This window comes from Thamnophis elegans, chromosome 6 (genome assembly GCF_009769535.1).
Source record: "Thamnophis elegans isolate rThaEle1 chromosome 6, rThaEle1.pri, whole genome shotgun sequence".
In the NCBI taxonomy this organism is placed as follows: Eukaryota; Metazoa; Chordata; class Lepidosauria; order Squamata; family Colubridae; genus Thamnophis; species Thamnophis elegans.
Window position 1 is genome coordinate 78776084 of NC_045546.1, and position 20724 is coordinate 78796807.

Here is a 20724-nt window from a genome sequence, read left to right on the forward strand (position 1 = left end):
GTTACTGGATTGTTCTGACCCCCTCCTCCGTCCAGTAATGACTGCCGAGACAAGCTTAACTGGAATGTACTTTAATAGCAAGAAACCAAAATCTCGGTGGCTGAAAGCCAAGCATAACAAACAGATAAGGACCTTGGCAGCAACTCAGACAAACTCAGGCAGCAATAAACACAGATAAGGCTTGGCAGCAATCCAGCCTGCCAAGTTCACAGTAATGTCCTCCGACATTCACTCCTGCGCTGACCTCTGCAAAGAGGGGCGTGTGCACAAGTAGCCTTTTTATAGTCTGGAGAGGAGCCTAATGACCACCAGCTGAGTACAATCACCTCCTGTAATTGCGTAATTGTTCCTGATGCCTAGTAGCTCTTCGGTGCCGGGCATCCAGGAACAACTAACTACTGGCCTCCGGCTCACTCTCCCTTGTCTCCTCCCCACTGGTCCAAGGCTCAGGTGCCTCCTGGTGGCCAACCAGCCTCTCTGCGCCCTGCTCAGAGCCCTGTCCAGGGTCCTCCACATCCTCCATAGCCAACTCAGAGGGCCGCTCGCTGTCGGAGTTGGTGGCAGCTCCAAAGGCACCTGCTGGGCCACAACACTGGATATTAGGCAAATGGTTCTCGATCCCCATCAAATAATTCAAAATCACGACCAGCTTTTTTTTTCAGCAGCTGTTTCTCCCGGAACAGTCTTTCTCAAAGTGTGATCTGAAAAATCCTGGGGGTACGTCAACACTCTTTCAAGGGTCCATGCAATCAAAATGATTTGCAAGTCTCTGCTGAAAAATAATAACAGTATTAAAATTCTGTCAAAAAAATTATGAGAAGCAGTAGGGACAACAAATGTGTCAGCTTTAATTTTCAACGCAATAAATAGAGCACAGGTAGTTCTTGATTTACAACCATGTGATGGCCATGTGATTCATTTAACAACTGCAAAGATTCGCTTCACAACCATGGTAACAAAAATTATAAAATCATGCGTGACTCACTTAACAACCACCTTGTTTAGCAACAGAAATTCCAGTCCCAATTGTGGTAGTAAGTTGAGGACTACCTGTGTAACCCAAAGAAAAACTGTCTTGGGTTTCTCCCAGAGGTGGGTTCCTACCAGTTCGCACCTATTCGGTAGAACCGGTTCGTCAAATCTACTGAACCGGTTAGAAGAGGTTCCACCAGTGGACCCGGAAAGCAGGCCACACCTACAGAAGAGGTTCCAAACTTTTTTGAAACCCACCACTGGTCCTTGGATATGATTACTCTACGCTATCATGCTCATATTTATAAAACTCAGTGCCTCTGTGAAAGGTAAGGATGACTACTGCGTTTGTGGTGCAATCAGAACATTGCGTGTGTTGAAGTTGTTTTAACGCAAACCAAAGATGCCTTTTAAAAAAACAAGTTTACATCATATTCTTATGCATGCCAGTGCTGTGTGTGAGGTAATTTAAGGTGGTTCTGACAAGTGTCGTCGGCATCTTCATATCCGGTCACATGGGCGGCAAGCCACTCCCATCCGGTCACATGGGTGGCAAGCCACTCCCACAAAGGAGGCCACACCCACAGAGTATTTTTGAATTTTTGAAACCCACCACTGGTTTCTCCATAATTTTTTTAAAAAATGGGAAGAGTATTGCACATGATGGAACAAAGGTTAAAGAGCTTTCATACTAAAAAAAATATTTTCCACTATTTTGTCCTTCCTAAACTGGGGAAAAGATCAGAGAGAGAGAAAAATGTTAGGGGAGAAATAATTATTTTGAAATAACCATCATTCTGTTTTCAAGAAAGATTATTCCAACCACAGTTCTGATTCAGGCTTTCAGAACCAGTGACATCTACAGCAGCATTAATAAAGCATAAACCTGATCTTTCTGTAAGAATGCGGATCTGTCTATAATGGCTTCATCTAGCTGGCGAAACCCCATTTTCATATTATTGTTATTAACAGAAGGCAGATCGCTTAACTCTCATAAACATATCTTGATTTGAATTTCTGCATATTCCTACTTTTTTTTGTCTATGTGGATGTGTGTTGAAAATAAAACTGACATCCTGATAACAATAATTAAAGAAGAAAATATGTGAGAGAAAACTGTTAATGCCATCTTTGCTGCAATCTGCTTCTAATTCTGGAGACAGAATGTGGAAGTTGTTTTGGCTGAAGGCATCCTCAGTTCTCCTGATATATTGTCATTAAAACACAGGCCACACTATTTGGGAGGCTAAAGATGTTTCACTACTAACAAATTGGTTGATTTGACTCAACGTAGTACACTGGGTAAATTAAGGCCATTTCTTTTAGCAATCAGGCTGCACTCTTTAATATTTACGTGAAACTTATGGGACCAAGAGCTAATTCATCTGGATAGATCAGTAGAATGATAATACCCAATTGAATATTTTACCCCAGGCTACGTAGAATGTTGTCTATGGATTAATCTAATGTCTGAAAGTTGATAGGGTTGGTGTTGTGACTCAGCAGAAGCCTGCTGTGAGTTGCGTCGGGATGCAGAGATAATGAGCAGCTGTTGCTCGTTAGGGTCGTCTTCTGCAGATAAAAGATGGATGGTGCCACGCCTTAGTTGCAGAAGTCAACGTTCGTGGTTCGTCGTTCGGCGTGTGTGGTTCATCGTTTCGAGATTCAAAGAGGCACTTGGATAAGTGATTTGCTTTCTGTAAACCTGATTCAAAGAGGCACTTGGATAAGTGATTTGCTTTCTGTAAACCTGGTTTGCTGTAAGAGGTTTTTGCTTTTGCTGTGTAACATTTTGCCAGAGACTTTATCCACGTTTATTTTTGGGCTCGCAGCCAGCTGGAGCCAGGACTGATAAAGATATTTCCTTTGAAGTTCTGTCTGACTGTCATTTTTGAACAAGCGAAGAAGGAGGTCAGAACAGGTTGGGATGGATGAAACAGGTTAAATCAAAGATAAAGGAAATTATTTTTTTCATTGAACTGCCTTTTAATGAATGGTCTCTCAATAGGGTGACCCCCATTTCAAAGAGTTACTGTTGAGTGGGCAGGTGAAAATAAGAGCAAGTGGGATTTTGCCAATTGAATCCTACCTGGGGCAAGATGACCCCACAACTTTAATCTTCACAACTCCTCTCATAACCCCCATTTGTGTGGACTAACACAATGCTTGCCATATGGGGTTGCCCAGGGGTGTTTCCAGATTCTTTTACTGTCGGTTCGCTCAGGGATGTGCTTTTGGGGGGGGGGGCGCTATGCGCACATGGGCAGTAATGAAAAAATTGCTTCTGCACATGCGCCAAAGCAAAAAACAAGATGGTGGCATCTATGGCACTGCCGATAGAACTGGTTTGGGGGCATGAGCGGCCAAGTTACTACCTACTCGGCCGAACCAGACCAAACTGGTAGGAACTCACCTCTGGGGTTGCCTCTGAAAAGTGTCTGAAATTGATCTAGAATACAACATCTATGCTATTGATCGATATGCCCTGGTATAGGTATACAGATAGTCTTTGACATATGACCAAGTTGATCCCCCAAATTTCTATTGGGAAGCAAGGGAGTTGTTAAGTGACTTTTGCCCCATTTTGTTACCTTTCTCGCCACCATTGCTAAATGTTTCCCTGCAGTTGTTAAATAACACGGTTGTTAAGTAAGTCTGGTTTCCCCATTAACTTTGCTTGTCAGAAGGTCACAACAGCTAATCAGATGACTCCAGGACACTGCAATAGTCATAAATATATGCCAGTTGCCAAGCATCTGAATTTTGATCATTGAACATGGGTCGTAAGTGTGAAAAAGAGTCATAAATCACTTTTTTCAGGGCCGTAACTTTGAAGGTCACTAAACCGATGGTTGTAAGTCGAGGACTACCAATATTACAGTATTACATCAGGCTCTGCAATTGTTCCTTCTAAGCTTTTGAGGACACTTCAAAGGCTATTATAACCTATACAGCTCTATAATAGTTCACCACCCAAGTATTTGTAGAATTAATAGGATTGTATTTACCTGATTGGAAAATTCCATTAAAAACTGGCTGAGTCCCCATTTATGTGAAGAGCGGAAAGTTGGGTCTAAAAGACATCTTTTCTTTGTAAGTATGCTCTAAAATAGCCTCACCTTGAAATTTGAAACTGAACTATTTTGTGGAGCCTGTAGGCTGGAGAATATGGAGCAATGCCATCATTTCTTTAGGTGTCTATAATGGTTGTTTTTTTTAACTATTTATATCACTTCTGTAACTGATTTAACTATTTATATCACTTCTGTAAGATTTTTTTATTGTTGGGTGAATCAGTGCGTAATTGTGAATAAAAATTGAATAAATTAAATTGTAAACTAAATCACGTGAAGTGTAGATCTAATTGGGGATAGGTTGATTATTGTTCTTGTTATTTATTAATGACCATGTTTATTCCTATTGGGCTTCACAGAAATAAACTAATCAAATTGAACTGAAATTAGAATTTGGGGTAATAGCTTAATGGGAACAATATGTGTTAAATGGGAACAATATGTGTTAAAAAGTTTGTATTTTAATTAAGAAATGTATTTAAGTATGAACCATCCAAAGGGCTATCTTTCAAACTTATAGCGCTATCCCCTAATTTCAACCACTGGATACATTTAATATTTAGAATAATGGCATGTAACTTACTAGGATGTATGCGCTTGACAATGCTCTCAGCTGGAAATGATCAAAAATGTATGCAACCCAAACCTGTCTTTCCTTGTTAAATATTCTAAATTTGTATAAATAATTCAGTTTCGGTTCATTTTCAGTTTTTGTGCGTCAATTCTTAAATTTAGGATTAACATCACTGGTTTACATTAGACATAACTGAATATTTCACTGTCCTTGAGAATTGTGTGTTCAAATTGCCATTATATTCTTTCATTTGTAACCATCCTTGTTTCCTTAAATTCACAATTATCTATCAAATAACAATGAGTCTTTAAAGTATTATAGTATCTCACCTATCTCTAAGGAGAAAAAGCGAAGATTAGAACAAAGAATTCCCATTAATTTATAATATACATTCCTATTTTCAATTGACCAATAATGTCACCCATCACCCAGCATTCCAAGAACAGTTCCCCATTATTAATCATTAATCCATATAGTGGTTAAGTATTTCAATTCATGTATATATCAATTATTCCTTATGGCAGTGGTCTCCAACCTTGGCAACTTTAAGACCTGTGGACTTCAACTCCCAGAGTTCCTCAGCCAGTCTCCAAACTTGGCAACTTTAAGACCTGTGGACTTCAACTCCCAGAGTTCCTCAGCCAGTCTCCAACCTTGGCAACTTTAAGACCTGTGGACTTCAACTCCCAGAGTTCCTCAGCCAGTCTCCAACCTTGGCAACTTTAAGACCTGTGGACTTCAACTCCCAGAGTTCCTCAGCCAGTCTCCAACCTTGGCAACTTTAAGACCTGTGGACTTCAACTCCCAGAGTTCCTCAGCCAGTCTCCAACCTTGGCAACTTTAAGACCTGTGGACTTCAACTCCCAGAGTCCCTCAGCCAGTCTCCAACCTTGGCAACTTTAAGACTTGTGGACTTCAACTCCCAGAGTCCCTCAGCCAGTCTCCAACCTTGGCAACTTTAAGACTTGTGGACTTCAACTCCCAGAGTCCCTCAGCCAGTCTCCAACCTTGGCAACTTTAAGACTTGTGGACTTCAATTCCCAGAGTTCCTCAGCCAGTCTCCAACCTTGGCAACTTTAAGACTTGTGGACTTCAACTCCCAGAGTCCCTCAGCCAGTCTCCAACCTTGGCAACTTTAAGACTTGTGGACTTCAACTCCCAGAGTCCCTCAGCCAGTCTCCAACCTTGGCAACTTTAAGACTTGTGGACTTCAACTCCCAGAGTTCCTCAGCCAGTCTCCAACCTTGGCAACTTTAAGACTTGTGGACTTCAACTCCCAGAGTCCCTCAGCCAGTCTCCAACCTTGGCAACTTTAAGACTTGTGGACTTCAACTCCCAGAGTCCCTCAGCCAGTCTCCAACCTTGGCAACTTTAAGACTTGTGGACTTCAACTCCCAGAGTCCCTCAGCCAGTCTCCAACCTTGGCAACTTTAAGACCTGTGGACTTCAACTCCCAGAGTTCCTCAGCCAGTCTCCAACCTTGGCAACTTTAAGACCTGTGGACTTCAACTCCCAGAGTTCCTCAGCCAGTCTCCAACCTTGGCAACTTTAAGACTTGTGGACTTCAACTCCCAGAGTTCCTCAGCCAGTCTCCAACCTTGGCAACTTTAAGACCTGTGGACTTCAACTCCCAGAGTTCCTCAGCCAGTCTCCAACCTTGGCAACTTTAAGACCTGTGGACTTCAACTCCCAGAGTTCCTCAGCCAGTCTCCAACCTTGGCAACTTTAAGACCTGTGGACTTCAACTCCCAGAGTTCCTCAGCCAGCAAAGCTGGCTGAGGAACTCTGGGAGTTGAAGTCCACAGGTCTTAAAGTTGCCAAGGTTGGAGACCACTGCCTTTATGGCATTCCCTATTTTTTTTTCCCTGCGGCCTCGTTTTGGGCAGGGCAGGCTGTCTACAAGCACCCTTTGCCCTATTCTGCCAACACCGGCCGTCGAAACCACAGCCAGCCTATACACACCTTTCCCCCGCTCTACCAGGTGGGGACCACACAGCAACGGGATGGAGGAGCCGAGGGCCGCCCGGAGGGTGACGTGAGGCGAAGAAGAGGGGGGGGCGGGCTGAGCACGGCGCATGCGCGTTCTCAGCGGGGGGACGACGGCTGTAGGAGCGCTTCGGAGTACGGCTTCGCGGAAGGGCGGGGAGCTCGGTCTGCTCGAGGTGGCGGGTCGGTTGGGAGAGCGCGGCTCGGCGCGAGGCATGGCGGAGGCGGCCCCGCCAAACTCAGGTAAGAGGGGGGGGGACTTTGAAGAAGGAGAAGAAAGAGAGGAAGGGGGGAATTCCCACGGTCCTGGGACGAGTGTGGGAAAACCAGAAGAAGAGGCAGACCGTGGGACTTTCCCGTCCCGTTCCCGGAAAGGGGGGGAAAAAGACTTGGACTCTTCGGGCATTCCGGCTCTTGGTCCCTTCTCGGTAAAGCTGAGGTTCCCCGAGGCCTGGAGGAGGAGACGGGGACAAGTTCTTGCCTCCCTTGACTGCAGTGGGACTTAAGAGAGAGAGAGCAAGAATTGCCTTCCTTGTTGATTGCATTCCCTTCTCATTCATCCTCGCCTGTTCTGGATCAGGCGCAGTTCTTCAACGTTGCAATGACCCAGGCGATTAAAACGGCGTGCATTTATTTCCCAGGTGAGAGACACCCGGGAATGTGTGTGTCGTGCTTAAACATATGCGGGAGAGAGGGATGAATATTCAATTTCCAGCCGGGCTCTGCTGCTGCTGCAATGCATCTTGCATCAACAGATGTGACGCTCATATAATATAAAAGAGGGGGGGGGGAGGCATCCTGACTATCCAGTCCAGATGATTTTGCCAGTGGGGGAAATCAGCAAAATAATCAAGACCGGAATGCTTGTAAAAAAAAAACTTCAAAAATACCAACTCAGAGGTCACCCTAAGGAATTAGGCTTATTTCCAATTGCATGGCATGATATGGAGAAGCTGGTTTTTGTCTTGTGTGTGCAAACAGAGATTGCAATTTGGAAAGATGAAGACTGTAGAAAGCCGTTCAACGTTCTTCCCGAAAGCTCTGAAAATATATATATTTTTCCTCCTTTTCTGGAGTCAAGCCACGGCGATGGTTTGAAACGAAATGTATAATTATTTCAGATTTATTTTCTTTACAAAGAGCAGCCTGGGTTTAATAAATGCTTTCTTTTAAAAATTTTAGCTTTATGCATTCATATTTTCAGAGTCGTTGCCAGGTAGGAATTACTAATTGTGATTAAAAGAATAATTGGTCTCCTAAAATAACAGCAAGATGTTCATGGAGAGTTTAACACTGGGCTACAGCTTGAAAAACAAGTTAGATATGATATTTAAAGACGACTTGCTTACAAAATGTAACCCATTTAATAACATACCACAGTATTAATGAAGATGATCACTATACTGCTTTTTAAAACAGTGCTGTTGTAATTGCTGTGTCTTACTGTTGTTTGAGAAAGTGGTATTATTGTGGTTTAAGGAAAACAACTGTCTTTGATAATAAATGCATATTCTCTATTGGCTCACAATCTTTTTCTAAAAGTGATGAATAGCTTCTACATTATTTGCGCCAATTGATTAAAGTGAATATGCTTTACACTGAATATGCTTACATATATATTTATATTTATATTACACTGAATATGCTTGTTTCATAGTATATGTTTTCCTTTTTCTTAGGTGTCTTAAATCCAGATGCAACTGATTTTGTTCCAAGAGAAAGACAGATTTTCAATTCAACTTGGAGCAACCAATCCAGGCTGGGATTTGATTGTGATTCAAGCAGAAATTCTTTACCTTCTTCTGTTCAACCTAGACATAGTAAATGTGAAGATTCAGTTACAGATCGTAATGCTTTCTACAGCCCGGAAAGCCAGCATGGATGTCAGCCAAATTCTTCACGGTTTTATAGTATCGGTAAAACTAAAAGCAATAGCTTACACGGTCAGCGGTGGCAACGATCAAGGAACGATCGATCACATGGGAAAAATCAAATGAAGCAAATACCTGTAGGGAGCACAGAGGATTCTCCGTGTTTAAACACTAGATTAGTTGTAGGGCGTCGGATGAATCATAGACAATACAGCGATTTGTCTTCAGACAGTGAGAAAGAAGCTGCTACTGCAAATAACAGAGGAGCAAAGCCGAAGAAGACATATCTGATGCATTCACGTGGAAGAGGGTTGAAAGAAAAAGAGAAACACTCATCTGAAAGAGAGAAAAGGATACCAACTAAGTGGAAGGACAAGGCTTTTGAAAATATTCCAGCAGTAGATCTGACCCAATCAGATTCATCTGAAACATCTGTTGGAAAAACGGTATCTGATGGCTTTTCTGACAATAGCATTGCAAGAAGAAAATACCCTTTTGCAAACAGGCATTTCAGGGAACCTGCCTGGAATAAAGAAATTGGCAAAAAACAAGATACACCCAGAAGTAGAAACGCAAAACACGTTAAGAATGCATCCCTTCCACATCCTCCCAGAGAACGCGCCAGTGAGAAGAGGAAAGAATCTGTGCTGCAAGAAAGAGGTCCAAACTTAGTGACCGCAGCAGAGAAACAGCCGTTCTGTGAAGCAACTACACGTGATGGGAGGAAACCACTTCTTCAAGAAGGGTATAAGAACAGGCGCTGGAAAAAGCCAAACGATGCACCAAAGAGCAAAGAAACTCATACAGGTAAATTTAGAAACTCTTTAATAGAGCAGGTTTATTACTGTAGCCACCTCATACAGCAGAAAGATGCTTTAGAAAAAAGCTTACCTAGAATTTGTGGTTGTAATGTTGCAATATGAAGCCATTGATAAAGGAGAAAAAGGTGGTTCTTGTACTATTGTGTAGCAATAGAAATTGCCATCTCTCAATAAGTGTGCTTTTATTTCTCTCTTTCCACCCATTTCCTGTGCCGCTATTTTTACATAGCAATTGCAAATTGTTATAGCGGTTAGTGATATATAGAGGGGAGAGAAAAATCACTTTCACCGCTCTTCTTTCTGTTGAATAATGTTGCTGATTACTTTTTGATACAGTTCAGGTTTTGAACTGAATGGGATAGTTTATTTGCTTTCCAACTAGAGCGCTAATAGCCTTCAAAATATGTCCCAGAGCAGCGATAGCGAACCTTTTTTGGCTCGCGTGCCATAAGTGGGGGGAGCGTCGTGTGCGGGGTGTGTCGCACCCATAATGCAATGTGTGACCCCTCCAGTGTGCATGCGCAGACAACAGGCGCCCCCTTCCATTTTTTGCATGCTTTTTTCTCCCTCCCCAGGCTCCAGAGGCTTTATAGGCGCCTGCGGGGGGCGAAAACAGTCTCCCCCTCCCCGACGCCCTCCGGAGGCTTCAGGGACCTTCAGGAGGCTTCCCTGAAGCCTTCGGAGCAGTCAAAACGACCCTCCAAGCAAACCAGAAGTCACTTCCAGTTTGCTCGGAGGGTCGTTTTGTGCGCTCCAAAGGTTTCAGGGACCTTCAGGAGGCTTCCCTGAAGCCTTCGGAGCAGTCACAACGACTCTCCGAGCAAACCGGAAGTCACTTCCAGTTTGCTCGGAGGGTCGTTTTGTGCGCTCCAAAGGTTTCAGGGACCTTCAGGAGGCTTCCCTGAAGCCTTCGGAGCAGTCACAACGACTCTCCGAGCAAACTGGAAGTCACTTCCAGTTTGCTCGGAGGGTCGTTTTAAGAGCTCTGACGGCTTCAGGGACCTTCAGGAAGGTTCCCTGAAGCCTCTGGAGCTGTCAAAACAACCCTCCGAGCAAACCGGAAGTCCGTTCCCGAACTTCCGGTTTGCCCGTAGGGCCAGGTTTTTGCGCTCCGGAGACTTCACGGAAGCTCATGAAGGCCTCCGGGGGGGGGGGAGCCTCTTTTCGCCCTCCCCATGCTCCTATAAAACCTCTGGAGCCTGGAGAGGGTGAAAAATGGCTTTAAAAAGGGTGAACTCATGCGCGCGCTGGCCAGCGGACAGGGCAGCGCCTCGCGTGCCCTGACAAATGGCTCGGCGTGCCTTCTGTGGCACGCATGCCATAGGTTCGCCATCACTGCCCTGGACAACTGTGTAGTTGTTGGAGATGTATCAGTAGTTCTTCATAATGTCTAAAGTCTCAAGCTTGTAAAGATCTTTGGGTGCATGGTGCAAGACACTCTTTGTTCATTTAAGGTTATTGGTTAATCCTAAGACTTAATCTTTGCCTTTGGAAAATGTGAGACATACCCCAAATTTTCTTCAGCTCATAAGCATGTAAAGTTCCACAGTGACTGAGGCAATGACATAATTCACACATGGTTTGCTTAATCATATTTTGCCTAGGCCATATTTTGTTGGGTTCATTTACAAACCACAATATATGCATTCAGACTTTTTAGACTATGTTGTGGTTTATGATGTTGCTGTCGAGGTGTTCTCTCACAGTTGAACATTTTGAAAACAATGAATTTGAGACTGTTCTCATTTATAAACAACTCTTTGAAATGCAGCATCACCGAGAAAGCACTGAACTAATGTTGTAATGTCAGCAGCTGTGTGATGTTTTTAATCTTTCTTGTACTGCTGAGCAGCCTGATGTTCTGTCACTGTCGGATGTTTAATGACAATTATGCTCTTGCTGCATAAGTGGACTGGTGTTTGCAGGAAATCAGATTGTAGAAAATCAGATTGCCTGCTTTAGTAATGAAAAAGAAAAGGGAATATTTTGATAATGATACTGTTATTGCCAGGATTTGAAAGAATAGGTATCTGGGAATAGCATAGTACATGCTGTTTTTTAATGTTGATGTTTGAAGAGGACCATTGGAATGATTTAGCTACAGAGGGACAGATGTTCTATCTGAAAAAGGTGCCTTTGACATAACAAATGGGTTACTGGCTTTATATACTAGTTCAGACCAAATAGTCTCTATTACAACACACTGCTTGAGTGGACCTTGCCACAGTGACGTGCGGTCAGCTTTAGCCCTGGTGAGGCACTTTTTAGACTTGTGGACTTCAACTCCCAGAATCCCACAGCCAGGCATGCTCAGTTCCGATTTAAAGCGACAGCATTTTTCCCCCTTGCAAAATAGGTTTTCCCATTCTTTTTCTTCTCCCTCCCCCTCCTTCCTCCCTCCCTCCCCCCTCTTTCAAACAGACACACGCACACAGAGAACTTCGATCCCTCTCTCATTCACTCACTCTCAAACACAAACACAGAAGTTGGATTGGATATATTTTCCAAAGGCTTGAAAGCAGCTCCTCTGCCATACCCCCGTCTTCCCCTGCTGCCTTCTGATCAAACTTTTTGAATTCCTCCCCCCTCCAGATGTTTCAGAGACGATTTCAACTCTGCTTCTCCCTGCCCTGCCCTGCCCTCCCCTCTTGAAAAGCCAGAGCTCTGTCAGACTGAGCTAGTTGCTCCCAGAGAACTCTAAAAAGCCTCTAAAAATGCTCTTTACAGGAGGCGAGAGAGTACGTGCCTCATTTGCATAAGGAATTCTTTGCTTGTTAACCCTTGCTTAACTCTTAAAAGGCGAAAAATTCCTTATGCAAAAGAGGCCCCTAGTTCTCTGGCCTCCTCCTAGTTAATACTGAGAGCAGACACCAAGCCACTGTGACTTGAAATCTGGTAGCAACTACCCTGGCTTTAATTATTTTAAGAAAATTATTTAAAATCCTTTCCTTTCCTTGAGGAGACTGGTGAGGTCCCGCCACCCTTGCCTCTAGTGATTGCACGTCCCTGCCTTGCCACTAAATTTGCAATAAATATGCTACATTAATATAGTTATATTTCTGACTTACTGCATTTTAGCAAATATACTAAATAAATATTTGTGTACTAGTATTTAGTTATGTTTAATATTTCTAAACCAAAATCTCTCCTAGGGTCTCTGATAGAGCAACTTACCTCAGAAAAATACGAATGCATGGTTTGTTGTGAGGTGATCCGTGTGGTAGCCCCAGTTTGGAGCTGCCAAAATTGCTACCATGTTTTCCACTTAAGCTGCATTAAGAAGTGGGCAAGATCTCCTGCAGCACAGACGGACGGTTAGTATGCCCTGTTAAATGTATTGAGAAATTCACTACATTAGAATCAAGCTTTCTGATTTTCTCATACAGTATGAAGCCAGATTATTGGAAGAACGCATCAAGTAATTTTATGCATAACAAGTGGTTCAGTACATAAGACTTTGTTATTCAATATATTGCTACTCCTTTAAAACCGTGACCCGTCAAAACTGCGGAGGACAAAATCGCGCTCGACGAAAGCGCGCATTTGACGTCATCACAGCGCGATGAAAAAAATTTAAAATTGAAATAAAATTAAAATTAAAGCAAGCTGATTCAGATAAAGGTAAGGGTTAGGGTTAGGGTTAGGTTAAGGGTTAGGGTTAGGTTTAGAGCGTTAGGGTTACGTTTAGCATTAGGTTAAGGGTTAGCGTTAGGTTTAGCGTTAGGTTAAGGGTTACGTTTAGGGTTAGATTTAGGGTTAGGTTAAGGGTTAGGTTTAGGGTTAGGTTTAGGGTTAGGTTTGGGGGGGTTAGGGTAAGGTTTTCGCTTTATTTTTACATTTTTCGATCACAGCGCGATGTTTTCGTCGCGCTGTGATGACGTCAAATGCGCGCTTTCGTTGAGCGCGATTTTGTCCTCCGCAGTTTTGTGGTGGAACCCTTTAAAACATGAGAGCCAGTTTGGACTAGTGCAGTGTTTCTCAACCTTGGCGACTTTAAGCCCTGTGGACTTCAACTCCCAGAATCCCCCAGCTGGCTGGGGGATTCTGGGAGTTGAAGTCCACAGGGCTTAAAGTCGCCAAGGTTGAGAAACACTGGTCTAGTGGTTAAGGCACTAGCCTAGAAACTAGGAGCCTGTAAATTCTAGTCTCGCCTTAAGTATGAAAGCCAGCTGGGCGACTTTGGGTGAGTCATTCTCTCTCAAACCCAGCTCACACCTTGTTGTTATGGGGAAAATAGGAGGAGGAGGGAATATTAGGTGTGTTCACTACCTGGAGTTATTTTAAAAAATAATAGTGGGATAAAAATAAACCCTATGTGATCAAATATACCTTGAAATAAGTTGGGAAAATTAAATTGGGGGGGTGGGGTGTTTGCTTGTTTTCTAGATGGTAACAGTGGCTGGCGATGCCCTGCGTGTCAAAATGTTTCATCACAAGTTCCTAGTATTTATACCTGTTTTTGTGGTGAGTGTTTTTTTTTAATTAGTTTCATAACCAAATATCTAACCATTGGGTCTTAAATGCCTCCTCTGTTTAGCAATAGCAATAGCAGTTAGACTTATATACCACTTCATAGGGTTTTCAGCCCTCTTTAAGCGGTTTTACAGAGTCAGCATATTGCCCCCAACAACAATCCGGGTCCTCATTTTACCCACCTCGGAAGGATGAAAGGCTGAGTCAACCTTGAGCCGGTGAGATTTGAACAGCCGAACTGCAGAACTGCAGTCAGCTGAAGTAGCCTGCAGTGCTGCATTTAACCACTGCGCCACCTCGGCTCTTATATATATTTATTTATATTTATATAAATATAGGCTTGATTTCCATAATGGAAGGAAAATATCCATCCCTTCTCTCTTTTATCGCTTCTTGGATCTTCTCAATTTTGAGATTATTGAAACTCCAGAGGGAGAAGGTTATTAGTAGAGAATTTGCAGTATTTGCGTCTGGAACTAGTAAAGTTGCATCAGATTTGGCTTAACTAGGGTAAATTTACTGTATAGATCAGGAACCCTTTAAAGGAGTCATATCTTTTGGGCGTGCATGGTAATTGTGTACGGCCAGGTTTGTTTTCTTATGTAGCTATTATTCATGCTCTGAAAGGCATTGTTACTTAAGAAGTTGGCTCACAACAATCCTAAAACACGATCCCTGATCTTCCTCCCTTTACTTTTCTTGGCTGCCTTCAACATTTGCACCTGAATGACTGATTTTTACGTTTCCTACATTTAAAATACCTGTCTTTATTTTCAGATTGTTTCGTGTGATTATTTGTTTTGAGTGCTACCTCTAAAAGACAAATTAATGTACATTTTTATCGTGAATTGTACTTTTAGGATTTTAGAGATAAATCTTGGATATTGTAGGTTACATTTATGAGAAGTCTTTTTGATGTTTTTTTAAGCTGCTCTCCTATTCTGGTATCAGTATAAAGTTACCTACATATAAATTTAATGTTTTTTTTTCTCCAATTGGTTTCCACTAACAAAAATGAAAAGATTCCTTTTGGAATAGTAAAATAAAGTGGTGATATAAAAATCAGGAAAACATTGTGTATACCTCTTTTTTGTTGGCATACATACGCATGTATGTATGTATGTAAGTATGTATGTATGTCATTCTCAACTTATAACTCTTCATTCAACAACTATTTGAAGTTGTGAAAAGCAATTTATAATCTGTTCTTACATTTACGACAATCACAATCCCTCCTGCAGTCATGTGATTGGAATTCAGGCACTAGGAAACCAGTTTTCCTGTATGGTTTCAACATCCTTTGGTCACGTGATTGGAATTTGCAACTTTTTGCCACTTTGTAGCAAAAGGCACCCATTTAACAACAATGTGAACTCTTTAATGATCACCCCAAACATTGCCCTAAAATCAGGTCTGGTTCGATTTACTACTGCAACAACTTACAATGGAAATTGAAGTCACAACTGTGATCATAATTTAAGGACTACTAGTACAGATGGTCCTCAGCTAAAACTATTTAGTGACCTTTCAAAGTCAATGGCACTGAAAAAAGTGACATGACCATTTTTCACACTTACAACAACTGTAGCATCACGTGATCAAAATCCAGATACTTGGCAACTGGTTCATATTTATGACCGTTGCTCGGTCTCATGGTCATTTCATCACCTTTTGCAACCTTCTGACAAGCAAAGTCAATGGTGAAGTCAGATTCATTTAACAATCATGTTACAAACTTTTCAACTGCAGTGATTCACTTAACAATTGTTGCAAGAAAGTGGAGCAAAACTTACTTAGCAAAATAAATTTTGGTTATAAGTCAAGGACTACCTGCAGTTTTCATTTGCCAGTATTGGTAACAGTCTTTATAAAATATACCTGCCTTACATAATAGAGACGCTGTCATGTTTTTCATTGCTGTATAGCTTATCACTATGGAAACATTCAGTTCCATGTTTTAAAGTGTATGTTGAATAACATTAGATAGATTTAAGACTCCTAGTAAGATACTAATAGTTATGAATCTGTTTTAGTCCTTTAAAAACCGAGGTCTATATTTTTAAAGGTCTCTAATGGGGAAAAAGGGATGCATACTATAGGTTAAACTTGTTAGAATAACAGAAAGCTGAATTTATTTATTTAATTTATCATATTTATATAGCCATGGTGATATACAATGTAGCTACAAGTACAATTATTTCTGTTTCCCATTATTGAATGGAAATGTATATAAAGTAAACATTGAATAATAGAAATAGAGAAGGAAAGATAATGATAAAAGGTATCTCTAGGAACTTGACTATACAATATGAGTTGAGTCTATTGTATTAAAGGCTTGAGTGTATTCATATAGTACAGTAAATATGCCTTACAGTTCACATTATAGCTTTCTATATTGCCTAAAACCAGTTTGTGGATATACATAGTGATTTGGTTTTTGTGGAAAGCATAACATTTAAATGTTATAAATAAATATTTCTGGGTTCTTTCTAGGCCGGGTAAAAAATCCTGAATGGAATAGAAATGAAATACCACATAGTTGTGGAGAATTGTGTAGAAAGAAAAGAACAGCTCAAGATTGTCCACATTTATGTAATATGTAAGTCTGCTGATACCTTTTTTTTTTGAAAAATATTTATATACAGCTTGAATATGGGTTTTAGATAATATGGGACACCGCAGTCATTTTATTAGTTGGGCACAAGATTTGAGTTAATACAATAAATTTGTTCTTATAATAACCTAGCTTAGCATGTCAGTTGCTATCTACTTATTTTTCATCTGTCCATCTCTATCTTTTGTACATTGTAGTTCTTTCTGAAATTGCATAATTTCCTGAATATATGAGTCTAGGCAAAGAATCAGGAAATCTATGTAAATTGTGTATATTTATGCATAAAATGTATACATAAATAGGTAGCTAGCCGCTGGCATGCTGAGCTAGGTTTTTATAAGAACAAGTTTACTGTATTAATACAAATGTTAATAGTTCATTCTTCATAACACGCAGAATTTATACTTGTACAGAATTAACATGTGTTGGTTCTAAATCAGAAATACACTCGAATAATAATAATATGTTAATTATATAGGAATATATGTTAGCACAGATGGGTAAAAATGAAATACAAATACTGCATGTCTTTTATTTGTTTCTTAGTCTTTGTCATCCAGGACCTTGCCCATCATGCCCTGCTTTTATGACCAAAAAATGTGAATGTGGACGTACAAGGTAATTTAGTCTGCATTAGAAAACTTACAACCTTGGGTATTTTTTAAAAAAAAATTTATTTGGAATATTACAAATGTTAAGTATAACATATCTATTCTTGGGGAATTGGCTTGTTCTTTCTAGTCTCCTAGACAACATATGAGCATGCGTAGTTAGAATATGCTTTTATAGTGCCCTCCCGCATTTGGGGTTCAGCCAATGCTTTTTAATGACAGTCAATCTGTTACCAAAATTGGAATAGTGCTGCTAGGGAAAAAAAAATCGTGGGAAAGGAATTAATATTTAGGACATGGAGTTAAATGTTTCTTTATATTTTCTGTAGATGCAATGAATGATATTGAAGGTTTACAGCAAAAAATATATGAGAAAATGGTGGTATCTTTGATTTCCTAGCAATAACATGATCTTTTGTGATCTACACTACAAGTAGTTCCTAGGATTAATTGTGCCCCCGGCTGTCGATTCCCTAAAATAAAAATTCCCCTAAAATAAAAATGTTACAGAAGAGTTTAGCGTTTAGAAATAATTTTGATCCAGCTAAAGAAGTGAAGGGTAATTTATGGATTTATCATTACTTTTTTCCCCGCATGCTGTTGAGATTGAGAATGCCAAAATTTGACAATCCTATGTTTAAATTAAATTAAATTATTGTTCTTAAAACACAAAAGTTAAAACCCATGTCCTTTCATTCAAACTAAGAATACTGATGAATGGCTAATATTGTAAGGCAATATACAGATTCCTAATATTATATTATCCTAATGTGTAAACAGTATAATGTATAAGGTTTTAGCATTACGATGCCCAGTTCTAGATGAGATGAAATTTGAATTCGGATGCGATGGGTAAACTATTTTGTTAGATTTTGACTTACTATGATATGTGAACTCAGCCATTGTGATTTATAAACCATAATTTATAAGCAATAATTTATTGCTTAGGTTCTGTAAACCCAACCATTACATCTTGCTATCCAGGCTATTATTAATGAGGATTTTATAATACTATTTTAAAAAAAATAATAAATGATCTACAAAATAAAGGGGATAAATTTAGATATTTTTGCCTTTATTCTGTATTTTTTGTTATATTGGCATATGGACACACAGTTAATCTGAGTTTAATGAAAAATGTGCACCCTGAAAGGGAGGAGATAAATGTTTTCCCAAACCAAATTACTAATTAAAAATAGTTAAAGCTTAGATTTTATAAAGTTCATATTTTATAAAGTTTTTCATGAACCAAAGTTCATTGCAGGAATGGTTTGGTTTAGTTTTTATTTTAAGGTGCTACAAGACTGGCTTTTGCAACAGCAGATAAATACAGTTACCTTTCTTGAAACTGCTAATTTTAACTTAAGTTTTGGAATAAAATTTATACCCCTCAGATAGGGTCCGCAACTTGGGAGTCCTCCTGGATCCACAGCTGAGTTTTGATCACCATCTATCGGCTGTGACCAGGGGGGCATTTGCCCAGGTTCGCCTGGTGCGCCAGTTGCGGCCCTACCTGAATCGGGAGGCTCTCACGACAGTCACTCGAGCCCTTGTGATCTCTAAGCTGGAATACTGCAACGTGCTCTACATGGGGCTGCCCTTGAAGAGCACCCGGAGACTTCAGCTAGTACAGAACGCGGCCGCGCGAGTGATTGTGGGCGCACCTCGGTTCGCCCACATAACACCTATCCTCCGCGAGCTGCGCTGGCTGCCTGTGGATCTCCGGGTGCAATTCAAGGTCTTACTTACCACCCATAAAGCGCTCCATGGTAGTGGATCTGACTATTTGAGAGACCGCCTTCTGCCAATAACCTCCCTGCGTCCCATCAGATCGCATAGAGCGGGCCTCCTCCGTATTCCATCCGCCAGTCAGTGCCGACTGGCGACTACCCGGAGGAGAGCCTTCTCAGTTGCTGCTCCGACGCTATGGAACAATCTCCCCGTGGAGATTCGTACCCTGACCACAGTCCAGGCCTTCCGTACAGCCCTCAAGATCTGGCTAGCCCGTCAGGCCTGGGGATAAACTCTTCCGCCCCTCCCGAATGCTGAGAGAATGTTGTGTTTTTAGTATTTTTCAGTTATTGCACATTTCTTTTATGTTTTGTCTTCACTCCCCTTCCTTGTTATTGTAAGCCGCCCTGAGTCCCCTCAGGGAAAAGGGCGGCCTATAAATGCTATTAAAATCTAAATCTAAATCTAAAAATGCTATGTGTAGCTACAACCGTATAATTGTAAAGAATGGGTTTCAGCTTTCCAGTGGCGCAAAAATGTTAGGTTTAAAACGTTGATCCTATTGTGTGGAAAGAATTTTTCTGTTTAAATAAAATTCCCTATAGTTTGCAATATTATGAAATTATGCCCCTCCTTAAAGAAATACTAAAGTTTTTAGGAAGTCTCATGCCTGCTAATCAATAGCTTTGTGCAAAAAAAAAAAAAAAAGACCAACTTTTGAGTAAAGAGTTCAAGTGTGAATATAGAATTTGATCCTTCATTGCTGATTACTGATTTAGTTTCCTTCTTCTACAGCCATTCAGTTCGCTGTGGGTATTCTACTGCAATTCAGTGTACTAATATATGTGGGAATGTTTTGAATTGTGGTAAGCATAACTGTACCCAGATATGCCATTCAGGAAAATGCTTGCCATGTGAATTGACTATAAAGCAAGGTAATGATTTCATGATTTCTTTAAAGTTATTTATAAGTATACTTGTATGAGATTTACAGAATTACTGTTTTTATAGGACCAATTTTCTACTACGGTTAGGTCTAGGTATGCATATACATATATATGTGTGTGTGTATGCTTGTATGTATGTTTGTATATATGTGTGCGAGTGTGTTTGTGTATATAAATCTTACATGGGAAAAGACCTGAATACAGCAAGACCAGCATATATATGTATATATGCATGCACATAATGAAGAATGTAAGGTTCACCGACAAAAGGGTGACCGACAAAACTGCGCCCGACTAAAACGCAGTGACAAAACCGCGAGTTCTAATCCGCGCCGACGAATGAGTGCTGAATCGCGCCGACAACAGCGCGGCGACAGAAGCGCGCTGTGAACCTAACCCTAACCCTAAACATAACGCTAACCCTAACCCTAAACGTAACGCTAATCTTAATCCTAAACCTAACCCTAACCCTAAACGTAACGCTAACCCTAAATCTAACCCTAAACACAACCCTAAACCTAACCCTAAACCTAACCCTTACCTTAACTTAAATCGCCGTTCTCTTGACGCGCTGTTGTCGGTGCGTTGATGACGTCACGGTTTTAGCGATGCGGTTTTGTCAGCGCGCTTTTGTCGGGTCACGGAATGTAACACTCTCCTATGGCCTTTTACAGTTTGCACTAGAAACTACAATTGCTATGATGATAGAATGATAATGATATTACTATGTGAGAAGTCTTGTCAAAAGAACTGTGCTTTTCTGTAATTTCCATGTAAAAGCAACCCCTCAAGGCTAAAAAAAAAGTCAGCAATTACTAAAAATTCAAATATTTTGGTCTAGGGGTTAATGCTAGAAAGCAGGAGATTGTAAGTTCAAGTCCCGGTTTAGCCATGAAAAGCAGTTGATTGACTTAGGGCCAGTCACTCTCTTTCAGCCCATCCCACCTCACAGAGTTGTTGTTGTTATGGGGAAAATAAGAGAAGTTATGTTAGATATATTCACTACTTTGAATTATTTGTAAACTTAGTAAGTACTTTTCGGTCCTAAAT

The 20724-nt window shown here is 40.9% G+C and overlaps 1 protein-coding gene across 2 annotated transcripts in view; it reads left to right on the plus strand.

The window, feature by feature from the left end:
- Window positions 1-6693: 6693 nt before the first annotated feature.
- The window catches only part of NFX1 (nuclear transcription factor, X-box binding 1), a 46251-nt gene continuing 32220 nt past the window's right edge, over window positions 6694-20724 (plus strand). For both annotated transcript variants that reach the window (XM_032219556.1, XM_032219557.1), the window contains exons 1-7: window positions 6694-6849; window positions 8286-9284; window positions 12451-12612; window positions 13685-13762; window positions 16265-16370; window positions 16932-17003; window positions 19523-19662. In XM_032219556.1, coding sequence (XP_032075447.1) covers window positions 6696-6849; window positions 8286-9284; window positions 12451-12612; window positions 13685-13762; window positions 16265-16370; window positions 16932-17003; window positions 19523-19662 — 1711 coding nt within the window. In that variant the 5' untranslated portion in view covers window positions 6694-6695. The remainder of the gene's footprint in view (window positions 6850-8285; window positions 9285-12450; window positions 12613-13684; window positions 13763-16264; window positions 16371-16931; window positions 17004-19522; window positions 19663-20724) is intronic.